Source organism: Antechinus flavipes, chromosome 6 (genome assembly GCF_016432865.1).
Source record: "Antechinus flavipes isolate AdamAnt ecotype Samford, QLD, Australia chromosome 6, AdamAnt_v2, whole genome shotgun sequence".
Classification (NCBI taxonomy): Eukaryota; Metazoa; Chordata; class Mammalia; order Dasyuromorphia; family Dasyuridae; genus Antechinus; species Antechinus flavipes.
This window is the reverse complement of record NC_067403.1, coordinates 237,932,739-237,946,580: the sequence shown is the minus strand read 5'-3', so window position 1 is coordinate 237,946,580 and position 13,842 is coordinate 237,932,739. Positions and strand designations below refer to the sequence as shown.

At 43.5% G+C, this 13,842-nt stretch overlaps 1 protein-coding gene across 1 annotated transcript in view; it reads right to left on the bottom strand.

Annotated features, from left to right (window-relative positions):
• EXT2 (exostosin glycosyltransferase 2) overlaps window positions 1-13,842 on the bottom strand; it is a 164,865-nt gene that overhangs the window by 126,471 nt on the left and 24,552 nt on the right. The window contains exons 4-7 of the mRNA XM_051966637.1: window positions 13,455-13,571; window positions 8,850-9,045; window positions 2,785-2,924; window positions 1,329-1,422 (exon numbers count right to left, since the gene is read on the bottom strand). Coding sequence (XP_051822597.1) covers window positions 1,329-1,422; window positions 2,785-2,924; window positions 8,850-9,045; window positions 13,455-13,571 — 547 coding nt within the window. The remainder of the gene's footprint in view (window positions 1-1,328; window positions 1,423-2,784; window positions 2,925-8,849; window positions 9,046-13,454; window positions 13,572-13,842) is intronic.

Genomic DNA, 13,842 nt, shown 5'->3' with positions numbered 1-13,842 from the left:
CCAGGGAGAGGGGCGGGGGGGTGGGGGTCTTGGGCTCTGATCTGCCCCTTAACTCCCTCACTGCTCTGGGCAAGCGCTCGGCCCGCTGCCTCAGTCCCCCTGTCTGAAAGGGGAATCAGCGCAGCCGTCACCTCGCAGGGGAGAGGAGCCCCTGCCAACCTGGAAGGCCTCTCTCCAAACCCCAGCTGCTGCAGGAGGCCCGGCCAGTCCGTCCGGGCAAAGGGCCCGATTCGGGCACCGGAGACAGACAGAATGGCAGCCCCCGGCCGCAAGGAACTCACATTATCCCGGGGGAGACGAGCAAAGAAATCTCCGCCCAGCACCGCCCCCTAAGCAAAGCTGGGCTCCAGCGCAGCAGGAGAGAAGTCTGCCCCGAGCTCAAACCCCGCCCCCCCCAGGGCAGTCACTTGCGCTCTGTCTCAGATTCTCCATCTGTAAAATGGGGACAATAAAAGGCCTCCTTCCAGGACTGGTGCGCGCTGAGTGAGGCACTACTTGCCGGGGCCTCTGGAAAACCTAACACACTGTATAGATGCTCGCCTGGCTCATCCACTCAGAAGACCGTGACCTCGGTCGAGCTATCTACCCACACTCTGCCCTTCACCTTTCCCCTCTGACAAACAGGGACACCATTCATGTTTTGAGGCCAAAATTATAAGTTATGTGACCCACTTTATAACTGTTGCAGTTTATAAACAGATTTTTTCACTATTATTGGTTCATTGGAGACAAGAGCAGTTAACTACTTATCTGTAGATGCTATGTTTAATTTTTTAAATTGTTCCCAGACCATTATCACAGAATTCTGAAGTTGAAAGAGCCCTCCAGAAAGAATCCCCTTCTACGGCCCGCCTCTGCTTGAAGGGCTCCCAGCCCGTTCCACGTACAGATGCTATTGTCATCAGCACGACCTTTGCCTCCAGAATCGGCCACGACAGCCTGGTGGACAGCTCAAAACTCTCAGCTACCTGACACTGCCCTGTCAATGTCCTCCTCCTCCTCCTCCTCCTCCTCCTCCTCCTCCTCCTCCTCCTTCTCCTCCTCCTCCTGGGCGCTGGTGCCATCAGCTATGACCAGTGCCGCTGTTTGCCCGGCAGCTCCGGGCCACACGCTGGGGCAGGGGGGCTGGCCCAGAGGTCGCCCCTACTCAGTGATCTGATGACCTCAGCTCCCTCCTGTCCACTCGGAGCTCCGCTCACACATCCCTGTGGCCCCAGTCGAGGAGGGGAGGGGGTCTTAGCGACAAGGAGGAGGAGGCGGTGCTCCCCACTGCACTGACTCCTCGGGGGAGGCTCCGGCAGGGAGCCCACACTAGGCCCAGCCCTTACCTGTCTCTGCATCTCCTCGATCTGCCTCTGGGGGATGCTCCGCAGCACACTGTACATGTCTCGCATCTTCTCCTCAGGTATGACCACAGAGGCCCTGTAGGTAAAAGATCATGGAAAGGAAGAGAGGGGGACATAGTAAGCTCTAGGGAAACTAGGCCTGGAATAAACCAATTCTGCCGGGCTGACTGGCACAGCCGGCCATCTCGGGAACAAGCCGAGGCCGGGAGGTACGTCTAACTTAGCCTGAGGGTCTCACCAGGACGTGTTCTTTTGGAAGGCAGGATCTAGGAAGGTGATGGAGAGCGGGCAGACCAGAGGAGAGAGACCGAGGTGACAAACCTCACTGAGCTGCCTTGGGCCAAGCGCTAGGGACATCGCCAAGAACAGAGTGGGCCTGAAGACCTTCGGGCACTAGGAGCCCACTGCTGTCCGGGACAACTTATTCCATATTAGGACAGCTCTCATTCTTTAAAAACTTTTTCATTTTCTCAAGCTAAATCTGCTTCTCTCTAACTTCTATCCACTACTGGTTCTGTCTGAGGGTCAAGTGACATAAATCTAATCCATTTTTCACAACAGCCCCCCATCCGTGAGAAGACACCGGTCACTTCCTCCCATAAATCATCTCTTCTCTAGGCCAAACGTTCCTAGCCTGGGCCTGATCCCTGTATAGCTCACCTTACAATTTCCTCATCATTCAGATCACCCTCCTCTCGACAGGCTACTTTGCTAATGTCTTTCCTAAAAGAAGGTTCTAAAGACATTACTTGGGCAAGGTACAGTACAAGGCAACGATCATCATCTCTATCACAGGGAAGATGATGTGAAAAGCCAAGTCCATGACCAGGAGCCATTTATAAATAGGCCATTTATACTAGCTCAAGATTCTTTTCTAGTGACTCCTAAAATGAACCAGGACTATAAAATCACTCACAAAGATAGTTAAAAAAGAAGTTAACTCAGCATTCAAAGCAGGAATAAGCAGAGGTTACAGAGTATCAAGCCTTATGCTTGACCCTTGCTAAGTCTTCCACAGAATTATCACACAAGGGCAATTTACATAGCATTGAAAAATTATTTTAAGACATTTCCATAATATTTCTACAAAATGATTTATATTTTTTCCTTTTACAAAGCATTTCCATCAAAACATCTCTGTGAGTTGGTAAAAGTTTAATATATCTACAGGTAAAGAAACTGAGACTTATAGAAGGAAAGTAACTTGACAAGAACTATTTGAGAGCTACTCTCAGTATATTCTTTGTATATAATATATATTCGTCCCTGCCCATCTCTCTAGCAATCAAAAGCACTCTTTTAATTTGACCCAGATAAATTTTAGGGCATTTTCTGGGCCCTTCATTCTATATTACAAGTCAGGCTCATTTGAGTCCTATAAGTAAAAGCTGAAATTTATAAGCCAAAGGAGACTAGGCAGAGGGCAGAAATACACTACCTCTTCCAGTCCAGAACTTCCGAAAAGGGCAGGATATAGGAATCAGCAATGATAACTGGGACACAGCCGGCCTGAAGAACATCACTCAGAGCTGCCTGGCCCAGCCGGGCTCCACGAAGGACGATGCAGAAAGAAGCCTCCTATAGGTGAAAAAGCAATAGTGGAAGACTGAGCTATAGATCAGGCTACCTAAGACCTAGATCAAAAGTATTCTATGGTTTGAAACCAAAAGAGATCAACACATCCAGAACACACAAGTCTAGATTTTTTTTCTTAAATAATATTTTATTTTTTCTGTAATTACCTGTAAAGACAAATTTTAACATTCACTTTTTTAACATTTTGAGTTCTGACTTCCTTCCTCTCTGCCTTACCTTTCCAAGGCAATAAGTAATTTAATATAGGTTATAAATTTGCAATCATGCAAAATGTATTTCTATATTAGTCATATTGTAAAAGAAGGCACAGACCAAAAGGAAAAAAAAAAACATGAAAAAAATAAAACAGGTGAAAAATAATAGAGTTTAATTTGTATTCAGACTCCATCAGTTCTTTTAGACTTTTTTTTTTAACAGTTATCAGTCCTCACTAATGCAACTGGAAATGTTTTATCCGTCAACAAGTATATAAATGCCTACTGTGTGCCAGGCATTATGCTAAGTGCCAGAGACATCTTCTAAAGTCCTAAGAGCAATAATACTGACAGTAAAGAGAACCAGAAGTACCAAAGAATAATGAGGTGATGATCACAAAGCTCACAGAATTTAAAACTGGAAAAGATTCATTTTTCTCACCTAAAAATCAAAGCCCAAGATCATATAAGTATCAGCAAGTATCAAGACTTAGGTCCCTGAACTCCAAACCTCTGTCCCACTCACCCCCATGCTGCTTCATAACAATGTCACAGACAGTAGTGACGGGAATCATTTTTCGATGCCCAACAATCTGATCTGTCACATCCAATTTAGTTCAGGCCTAACCAGATCGTTTAAGTCCCAGACCAATGTCCCAAACTCTAAGTTGCTTCCATGTTGCTTGGAAAAGTCAGACTTTTCATGTCATAGGACAGGACTATCAAGTAGAACTTGTTCTCTAAAGAATGTAGTAGGCATGAGAAATCACCATTTCTTTCCACATCCTCATAGATGATACGGAGAAGGGGAAGCTAGAAAACAAAGGTTTTAAAGGACCTGAATAATTACACACAAAGAATATTGATTAAGGCACCAAGGTCTCATGTCTCCATGGTCAGTTCTTCCTTGTTCTACATCATAGTCATGGACCCAACGAAGAGGCAGACATGTTGAACATGTATATGAACAGTATATATGAACTATAAATGTAGATGAAACAGAGCTGGGAGGAGGTCAATTCTATATTGGATAACAGCTATAGAAGCCAAAAAAAAATAGAGGAAGAGTTCAGATGAGAACAAAAATGAAATTAAATAAGGATAAATGCAAAGTCCCACCTTAAGTTAAAAAAAATCACCTGAACAACGTGAAAGATGGGAAGAACCAATGTAATAATCATTTGTATTAGAAAAATCACAAAGTTCTGATTAAGCCAACATGAGGGTGATTTGACTGCTGTCCAAAAACCTAATGCGATCATAGCAAATCCAAAGCTTAAAACCTCTTCCCTGGTCTGATCACAGCTGGATGCTGTTTCATTCCAAGTACACTTTTGGAAGGATCCTGATAAGCTAGCAAATTTTAACAAATGACAAAGAAGTTGGAAATAATATTACATGAGAATCACCTAAAGTAACAACTAGGATTTTTAACCTAGGGAAAAAAAAAAACTAATTGGGGACCCAGGGGATGGAGAGCAGAGTAAAGCTATGAAAACTGACCAAATATATGAAACACTGTCAACAGAAGAATTGGACTTACTGTGCATAATACCAAAGAGCAAAACTAGGTAGAAGTTCCATTTAAGAAGATCTCATCTTCATTTTTTTAGAAAGCAGTATGAACTATTGAGAAAGGAAGGAATTCCCCATCCCAGGAGGACTTTTGGAAGAGTACGGATGAACTCTTGTTAGCGATACTCTAGAGATTTCTGTCCAAACACAGGCTGAAACAAATGACCTTTGCAGTAATTTCCAACTTGAAGAGTCTAGTATTTTATACTAAGAGTTTGTGAATGCCACAACTGAAGAGGCATATTAACAAAATGTAGAGTCATCAAGATGAAGAAGATGCAGACAGCCATGTCCTGGAGGAAGAGCTAGTGAATTAAAGAATGTTTAGGAGAGAACTAGTGTGGAGGTGGGACAAGGAGGAAGCATGACAGTCCCCTTAAGATTTCTACAGGAATTTTCATTTAGAAAAGAGATGAAACTTTTTCAGTTTCTAGGGAAGTGGAACTAAGACTAGAAGTTATGAAGAGTCAAAATTCAGTTCACTATGTGAAAGCATTTTCTGTTAACTAGAGTTGTTCAAAAATTAAATGAGCCATCTTGTGAAACAGTAAAGTTCCATGTCACCAGATGCATTCAAACAAAAGGATGCTGAGGAGGAGATGGATGAGTAGAATGGGAGATAGAGACCACTTTGTCCCTGAAGCCCCTTCAAAGGCTAATATCTGCTCAGTTCATAATCATCTTGTGACTAACCTTGAATCTTCAGCTACCTTCAGATGAGAAACAATGATTGTTGGCTGATCCCGTCTTTTTTTTTAAAGAAGTGTGAAGAGCTGTTATGAAAATTTTCAAAACAAGTTTTAAAGGTAACAAGAGAAAACTCATCCTGGTAAGGGAGAAGGAGAAAAAAGGATGCTAATAAGAGTAAGGTTCTTTTTTCAGCCCCTCTTGGGAGGGAGTACTGAAGCAATCAGGATGAGCACCAGTTCACCAAGATGAACAGGGAGGAAAAGTGCTTCACCTGAGCCTTCTAGGAAACTCACATACCTCGTACCTTTGGAGAGAAAAAAAAAGGTAACCAATAAGGGCCATTCTGCATTTAGCTGGTAAGCATGTCTACTCTTAAAAACAGACACACACCTCATAAAACTATGTGGCAAGATCAGTTTAAAGTAGATGCATGATTTAAACATAAAAAGTACCAACCTAAACAAATTAGAAGGGCAAGGAACAGTCTACCTATCAGATCTATGGGAAGGGGAAAAAATCAAGATTAAACAAGAAGTGGAGAGCATTACTGCAAAATATACAGTTTTGATTATATTAAATTTAAAAGTTTTTGTACAAATAAAAGCAATGCAAACAAGATCAGAGAGAAAACAGAAAGTTGGGAAACAATCTTTACAGCAAGTGTAAACAGAGAGAACTGAGTCAAACTTATAAGACTGCCATTCCCCAATTAATGAATGGTCAAAGGATAAAAACAGGTAGTTTTCAGATAAAGAAATTAAAGCCATCTATAAGCATATGAAGAAGTACTCTAAATCATTTTTTATGAGAAAAATGCAAATTAAAATAATTCTGAGATACCACCTTACCTATCAGATTGGCTAATATGACAAAAAAGAAAAGTGATAAATGTTGGAGAGAAAATAGGAAAATTGGGATACTAATGCACTGTAGGAAGAGTTGTGAATGATCCAACCATTCTGGAGAGCAATTTGGAACTATACCCAAAGGGCAACCAAACTGTGTATGTCCTTTGACCCGGCAGAACGAATCTAAAGATATCATATTAAAAAAAAAAAATAGAACAGGATCTACAAAAATATTTACAGCAGCCCTTTTAATGCTGGCAAAATATCAGAGAATGAGGGGATGCTCGTCAATTAGGGAATGGTTGAATAAGCTGTGGTATATGAATATAATGTAATACTATTATTCAGTAAGAAATAATGAACAACAATTCTGATGGACATGGTTCTCTTCAACAATGAGATGATTCAAACCAGTTCCAATTGTTCAGTGATGAAGAGAGCCATCTACACCCAGAGAGAGGCCTGTGGGAACTGAGTGTGAATCCACAATATAGCATTTTCACACTTTCTGTTGATGTTTGCTTGCATTTTGTTTTCCTTCTCAGGTTTTTTTTCCCTTTCTAGATCCGATTTTTTTTGGGCAGCAAAATAAGTATAAATATGTGTACATATATTGGATTTAACATATATTTTAACATATTTAATATGTATGGGCTACCTGCCTATCTAGGAGAGGGGATAGGGGGAAGGAGAGATAATTTGGAACAGAGATTTTGCAAGGGTCAATGTTGAAAAATTAGCCATGTATATGTTTTGTAAAAAAAAAAAAAAGCTTTACTAATAAAAAAAGAAATGATGAACAGGCATATATCAGAAAAACCTGGAATGACTTGTATAAACTGACACTATGTGAAATGAGCTAAATCGGGAAAACAATGTACATAGTATCAGCAACATTGTTTGATTATTTTCTTCACTCTTACCAGCAACACAACGATCTCAGATAAGTGCAAAGGATTAATGAATGCTATACAAAACCAGATAGAATTGATGGACTCGGAATGCAGATAGAAGCCTGTATTTTTTACTTGTTCTTTCTCATTTTCTTTTTTTCCCCTTTGATCTGTTCTTTCACAACTGCGACTAATATGGAAATATATTTTTACATGATAGCACAAGAATAAACTGTATCAAACTACCTACCATTTTTGGAAGAGGAGAGGGGAGACAGGAACAGAGAAAAACTTTGGAACTCAAAATCTTGTAAAAAATGAATGCTAAAAATCTTCTCGACATGTAACTAGGGGAAAAAAATGAAATACTATTAAACACACACACACACACACACACACACACACACACACACACATACTTAAAAAAAAATTTTAAAGACCACTTACTCAGGTACTAGGTCTAACCTTCCCACCTGGTGTTTATGGAAACAAGAAATGTAGAGGAGCCAGATGGCTGCAAGAGGAGAAGCAGACCGGGAAGAGACCCTGAAACTCCAAACATCCAAGCTCTCCCTATTCCCTCTTCCAATTCCCCAAAAGATAAGAAACTATCTTGAAGTATTTTGAGATAAACAGAAAGAAATGGAAGAAAGCTATAGGAAAAACTCGATATTCTCAACTCTTCTAAAGATAAATGAGAAAGATGCACAATCTAGTAAGAAAATGAGTCCCTGGATCTTCCAGTGGCAGGTGGAAAGCCCCAATTTGGCCCGAAGAGAGCCAGCCATCCAGATGTGGACGCACATGCTGATAACCATTTTTCCTGTCTAGACAAAGGTTACTATAAATACATCTGCTCACATCATCGCTGTTATCAGCTAGACATTCCAGAGGGAGATGCCCTGCTTTGGGAGGGAAAGTATTTTAACAATCTCAGCATGGGCCAGCTCTCTTTGGAGTTCAAAAAAGTACCCCATCTCCTCCAGCGCTCTCCTTGGGCAGGCCCGTCTGCATTTCAAGTAGCTAAGTGAACAAAACTCAATTGTTCTCTTTGGCTGAGGGTTTCAGAATTCTCCTTTCCCTGCCCCCACACCCAAGGAATGCTAAACATCTTGCCTATAAAAACATCCCCAGAGGAGCAGATGCTGCTGCCCTGCCTCTGGAGGTTCAAAGTGTCACTCAACTGAGGCAAGGAATCCATACCTGGTATGAAGGGGTCATACGAGTCCTGCCCACCTTCCTCTGAGAGGGAAGCCGCAAAGGTCACTGCTCACGTCCTTCAAACTGGCAAGTCTAAGAACATTCAAACCCCAAACGGGTCTCAAGGCAGCAAGAGGAAGCTCAACATGTTTCCCTCCCAAAGCCTCCTATGCAAGGCCACCTCTCTGGCCTGCAGGGCTGGGACAGCCTTATTCAGAGCGGAGCCACAAGGCCAAAGGCTTGAGATTTGGAAGGCCAGTTATTAATCATCTAACACTTCCCTATTCGTCTTAGAGATGAAAAAACAAGGACACAGAGAGACTGACTCGCTCGTCCACGGTGCCCTGGGCAATAGGGAGCAGGGTCTCTCCACGGCATCGCCCACGGACCACCTTACAGAGACACGAGGCGTGCCCTCCCTAAGTGCCCTCCGGAGCCGCACCTCGCTCCTACCTCAGACTTCGCCTGGTTTCATGTGGTAAGAGACAGGAGGAGAACGGTACTGACCTGCAGGACTTGGGGGTAATCAAAAGTCTGGTCCTTGTGGCAGCGCTTGCGAGTGGCAAGGACGCCCTCAGACAGGTTGGTGCACTTCTCCAGGACCAGCACCGACTCTCCGTGCTGGGCTTGGAGGGCCTCCAGGTCGGAGCGGTACTCAGGATGAAGGGCCATCTGCGATGACAGAAGGAAGTACCTCCTGGGGCTGAGAGGAAGAGATCAAAGTGATTGGAAGGCTCAGGCAGATGCTCTAGGCAGGCCTAGAAAGCCTTTGAAGTCAGACAGAGCAAAGAGCATTCTCCCTTGAAAATAACTGTCCCGGATGGGCCTCCTCTTACTTTGGTTGGGAATTACAGGCAGAGAATTACTTTCTGTTCATGTGTACATTCCACAAATATTTATTAAGCACCTATTGTATACAAAGCTTATTGTTAGATGCTGAGGGTGATGCAAAATTGAAATAAGAATTAGTATGTGCAGTCCAGTCAGGAATAAGATACATAAATAACTAGAAAATGCCATAACCCATTATAAAGAAGACAAAAGACAGGACAAAAGCCCACTGCCAAAAATGGTACTTCAAGGATGGTTCTGACAAAGTTTGAGGAGCTCACAAAATCTGACCAAAGTACCCAGCCAAACCTACCCCAGAAAGGACTAAGGTCAGAGAAAGGGTTGAAGGTATCAGAGACTTGTTAGCCAGGCCAATCTATGGCTAAGCTATGTAAGAACAAAAGGCTATATTCCGTATATTTGTAAATACCTAAGTTATTATGGGGAATAAGAACTGATGCTATTTTCTCAGTTCCTCAAAAAATGTTCCTTTTGAACCATGTCATGCATCAGAAGACTTGGAATGGTATATTTAACAGCTGGCATGACCCTCCAACGTTCATCTCGTAACAAGTGACAGGTCAAGCCCTAACCTTTGTCTCCTGGCTCCTCTGGCCAGCACACTACACTCCCTCATTTAGGTAGCTTTGGGGCCTCAGTTTCCCCTTCTGAGAACAGGCTCAGATTCATCCCATTCTTCAAAGAGAGGTGAGGGTGATAAATAAATGCAAATACATGAAACACTCAGCTACCATATCAATATCAATTCAAGACAATATGGAATTGTACCTCTGCTGATGTGGATATGGGGAGAAGAGGAATGTGAGAGACAAGATTAATTAGAAGCCACAGTCAAGAAATCAGGAAAAGCTCTCAAGAATCTAATAGAAAGAGCATGGGATTTGGAGTCAGAGGCCTATGCCAAATCATGGCTTATGACACGTCCAAATTGATCAGGAAGTTACTTCAACACTGTTGGTCTCAATTTTTTATTTATAAAAGGAGGCAGATGGAACCTGATGACCTCAAAGATTCATTCTGTCTTTAAATTTCATGATCTATAGTGCTTGAGAATCACATTTAGATGGACCACTTGCTAATTAACAAAAATAAAAAGACACAGTCCTTGGTACTTTCCTTTTTAAAGAGCTCCAAAGTGTTTAGTTTAATTAGGAACACTCCACCTATATATATAAAAGAGTGCATTCAGAGTTGTTCTAGAAGTGGATGGGCAGAGTGCTGGTTCCTACCGCAAAGGCCTCTCTACCCTCTTGAAGAGAACCACAAGATTTCAATATAGTGTTGGGAGGATTAAAAAAAGGCAACATTTCTTCTAGAGATGAGCTAAAAGGACCAAAACATCTTTGGCCGGCCATGCTGACTGGGTTCAAGAAATAATTAAAAACAAAATGTCATCCACAAATTGGGCCAATTCCATGAAAGAGCTGTCCGTTCTTACGGAAGAATGAAATTAAATCAATAGTGTTTCAACTTCTTTCTGATAGAGGCCAGCACAAGAGGGTGACACTTGGCCTAGGACATAGCAACTCTAACATGTCATCAAGTTGTATGGATGAATTCATGGAACTGGTTTTTAGGAGGCCGACTTAAACAAAAGCAAACCAGAAAGCATCCTGGAACCTGAATCTAACTGAGAGAAGGAGCTGTCTGTGATTCACAGCAAGTCACAGTTTCTCCGAGTCTTATTTTCCCTTCTTGTAAAGTGGGGATGATCACACTTGTACCATCCATTTCACCATATTTTGGGGGAATAAAGCAGTTTATAAATGCTGAAGAGCGACACCAGATAGAAGTCAGTAACACACAAGTAGGTATCACTCAGAGGCTGATAAAGTGTTTTTCTCCCCATAAACCTCTAAGGTAGAGAATACCAAGAATACTCTAGTCATTGATGAATCAGACAACTGAGGGCCGAGAGGGGAAGCGATGTGCTGGGTCACAGGACTAATAAACACTGGAGCTGGGACTCGGGCTCCAAATCCGGGGATCTTTCTCCTACTCCATCAATGAAATCTCTCATCTTCGTACATAAGTTTGATTGTCATCATTAGGATGTTCTCTGGGGCTCCAAATAAAGAAAAATGGTATTTCTGGGAATGACCCAATAGGATTAGGGCCAAAAACTGATTTCATCCCTCTACTAAATCACAAGCAAAGGCCAGGGAGGGGGTTTGGCAGGACTTGGTTACATGGGGGCCAAAAGCAGATCCAGGAAGTCATTTATATCACAATCTAGTCAATTTCTACCACCAGCCCTCCCCACACACGCACTCCCACCCCCTCCCCTCAGTCTCCTTCCCTTCAATTTAAATGTTCATACGTGAACAAAGGAAAGCATCAAACTATCCCAGTGACAACCGGAGAGTTGGGGGCTTTTCACAACCAGAGGCCACCTTACCTTGTTACCCTTGGCTCATTTCACTCCCTTCTAAGGGCTAACGCGGCTGGACGGTCTCCTGAGCGCGCGCTCCTCTCAGCCACCTTACTCTGGCTGGCCCGGGTCCTTCAGTCACGAATGGCCCAGCCGCCCTCCCTACACAGAATTCTTACTTCATCCACTCAGCATCCACCAAGTATGTATTAAGCACCTACTCTGTGCTTAACAATAGGCACAAAGACAAAAATGGAACCTCCTCTGCCTTGTTACCTAGTCCTACGCAAATGCTGCCCTTCTCCTACTTCCCATTCAGTCAGCAGAGCACTGTTTTATGTAACTACACAAGGTGTTGATCACACAATACGGTGGAGTAGAGAGGGCTCAAAGACCAGCAGCCTGCAAAACTCTCAGGGGCTGAGACTCAAATGAAACTGGGACTAACAATAAGATACAAATACTGTGCCACACAGATGATGTTCATAGGGGTATGGCCAATAGGAATCATTTCTCCTCTAGGGAAAGAAGGAAGAAAGGAGGGAAGGAGGCAAGGAGGGAAAGAAGGAGAGAGGGAAAGAAGAAGGGAAAGAGGGAGGGAGGGAGAGAAAGAGGAAGAAAGGAAGGAAGGAAGGCAGGCAGGAAGGCAGGCTTCCATGACTCTTTCAATAGGCCAAATTCTAAATTTTTTAAAAGAGCAAGTCACATTCTAATTCTGTCACTTATGAAAGCTGTAAACTCCTAATTTAGCTCCTTTTAAAGGAAAACTGACAAAAATCCCACCTGAAGCCAACAAACCTTACAGATACTGGCAGTAGTAATCTTTTATAGATTCCCATTAGGGAAAAAATGGTAAAAGGAGATGGGGCAAGGAAGATTGAAAATAAAAGCCAATGGTCTTGCCACTCCTTTGGATACCTTGAGAAATGTGAGAAAGAACCCCAAAAAGCAATTCTCACAAAGTGCAGCAAATCTAAAGCACTTCTGTCTCAGTCCCCCGAATGGGTAATGAGAGCATCATTGCCTCTGTCAAGGGACAGAAGAAGAGGAACAGTTCAGGCCAGAAGCGCAAGCTTGGGGGGTAAAGAGAGAGGTAGATGGCTGCCACTCAACCAGCACAGGGCATTTTCCCCACCAGCTACAACCTATCCCTTCTTCCTGCCTCCCAAGAATCACAGCATAAACAAAACTTGGGGATTTAAAGCCCCGAGCTGTCTTGGAGAATAACGTCACCAATGACTGGCACATATATGTGCTCTTCAAAGTTTACTCAGTCATCTTGCGTATGTGACCTCAGAGCTGAGAGAGATTAAGTCACTTGTCCAAGTTGTCAGAAGGTTCCAACCGCAGACCACTCACCAAGCTGTCTCTCCTAGAACAATCCTTCACTTTAGAAACAGGGAAACTGAGGCCCTGAGAGGGTAAACAACAAGAAGGCATCGCGGGGCTCAGAGCTGGAGACGCTCTTCTCCCATCCCTGATTCTACAGAGGAGGAACCATGGGTCAAGAGATGAAACCACTTGCTCTGGCCATGGCAGTAGCTAAGTGGCTGAACTTGGCCTCCACCCCAGGCCTTCTGACTCCACATCCAGCATGCTTTCCATTACCTCCCTTAATTCCATCAGACCCCACACCAAGTCACGGCGTGGTCTGCTCCCTTCATTACCAAGCCCCAGGGCCCTAATAACCAGCCTATAAGTAGAAGTAAAACTGTTTCCAGATCACCAGGACTTCCTATATTGTTGAAATAAGAGTATGCCTTCCCCTTGGGGGAGAAGGAGAAAGGGAAGGGGAAAAACCACTTTCAGGGCTGTGCTCAGTGCACAGCTTGTGCTCATAGCCCTCCCATCCTACAGGGAAAGCAGGGGTTATGTGGGGATCGCCTTACCCCGGTCCTCTCTCTGGCAGGTCCACCTCCGCTGACAGGGGGCTGTAGACAGGAATGCTCACATCATAGCCCTGGCGATAGGTCCATGTGGAGAAGCCACCTCCGGCCAGAAGAGCCCTGAAAAATGAAAAGGTCAGGACAGTGAGAGGAAGGATTCCCATTCAGCCAAGCTCCAGTCTAAGCAGACTGGACCAAAAGAGATTCTTTTTGGAACAACTGATATTTTCCTTCCTTTACTCTCTCTTTCTCCCCAAATTCTCCAAATTCAATCTTCTTTAACCACCTCTGCTATCAAAAATATATACAAATAGTCTCCGGCAAGAGCCTCCAAGCACCTCAGAGCCTTCAAAGCTTCTTCTGCCCCACCTCCCCCCACCCCCGATCATCA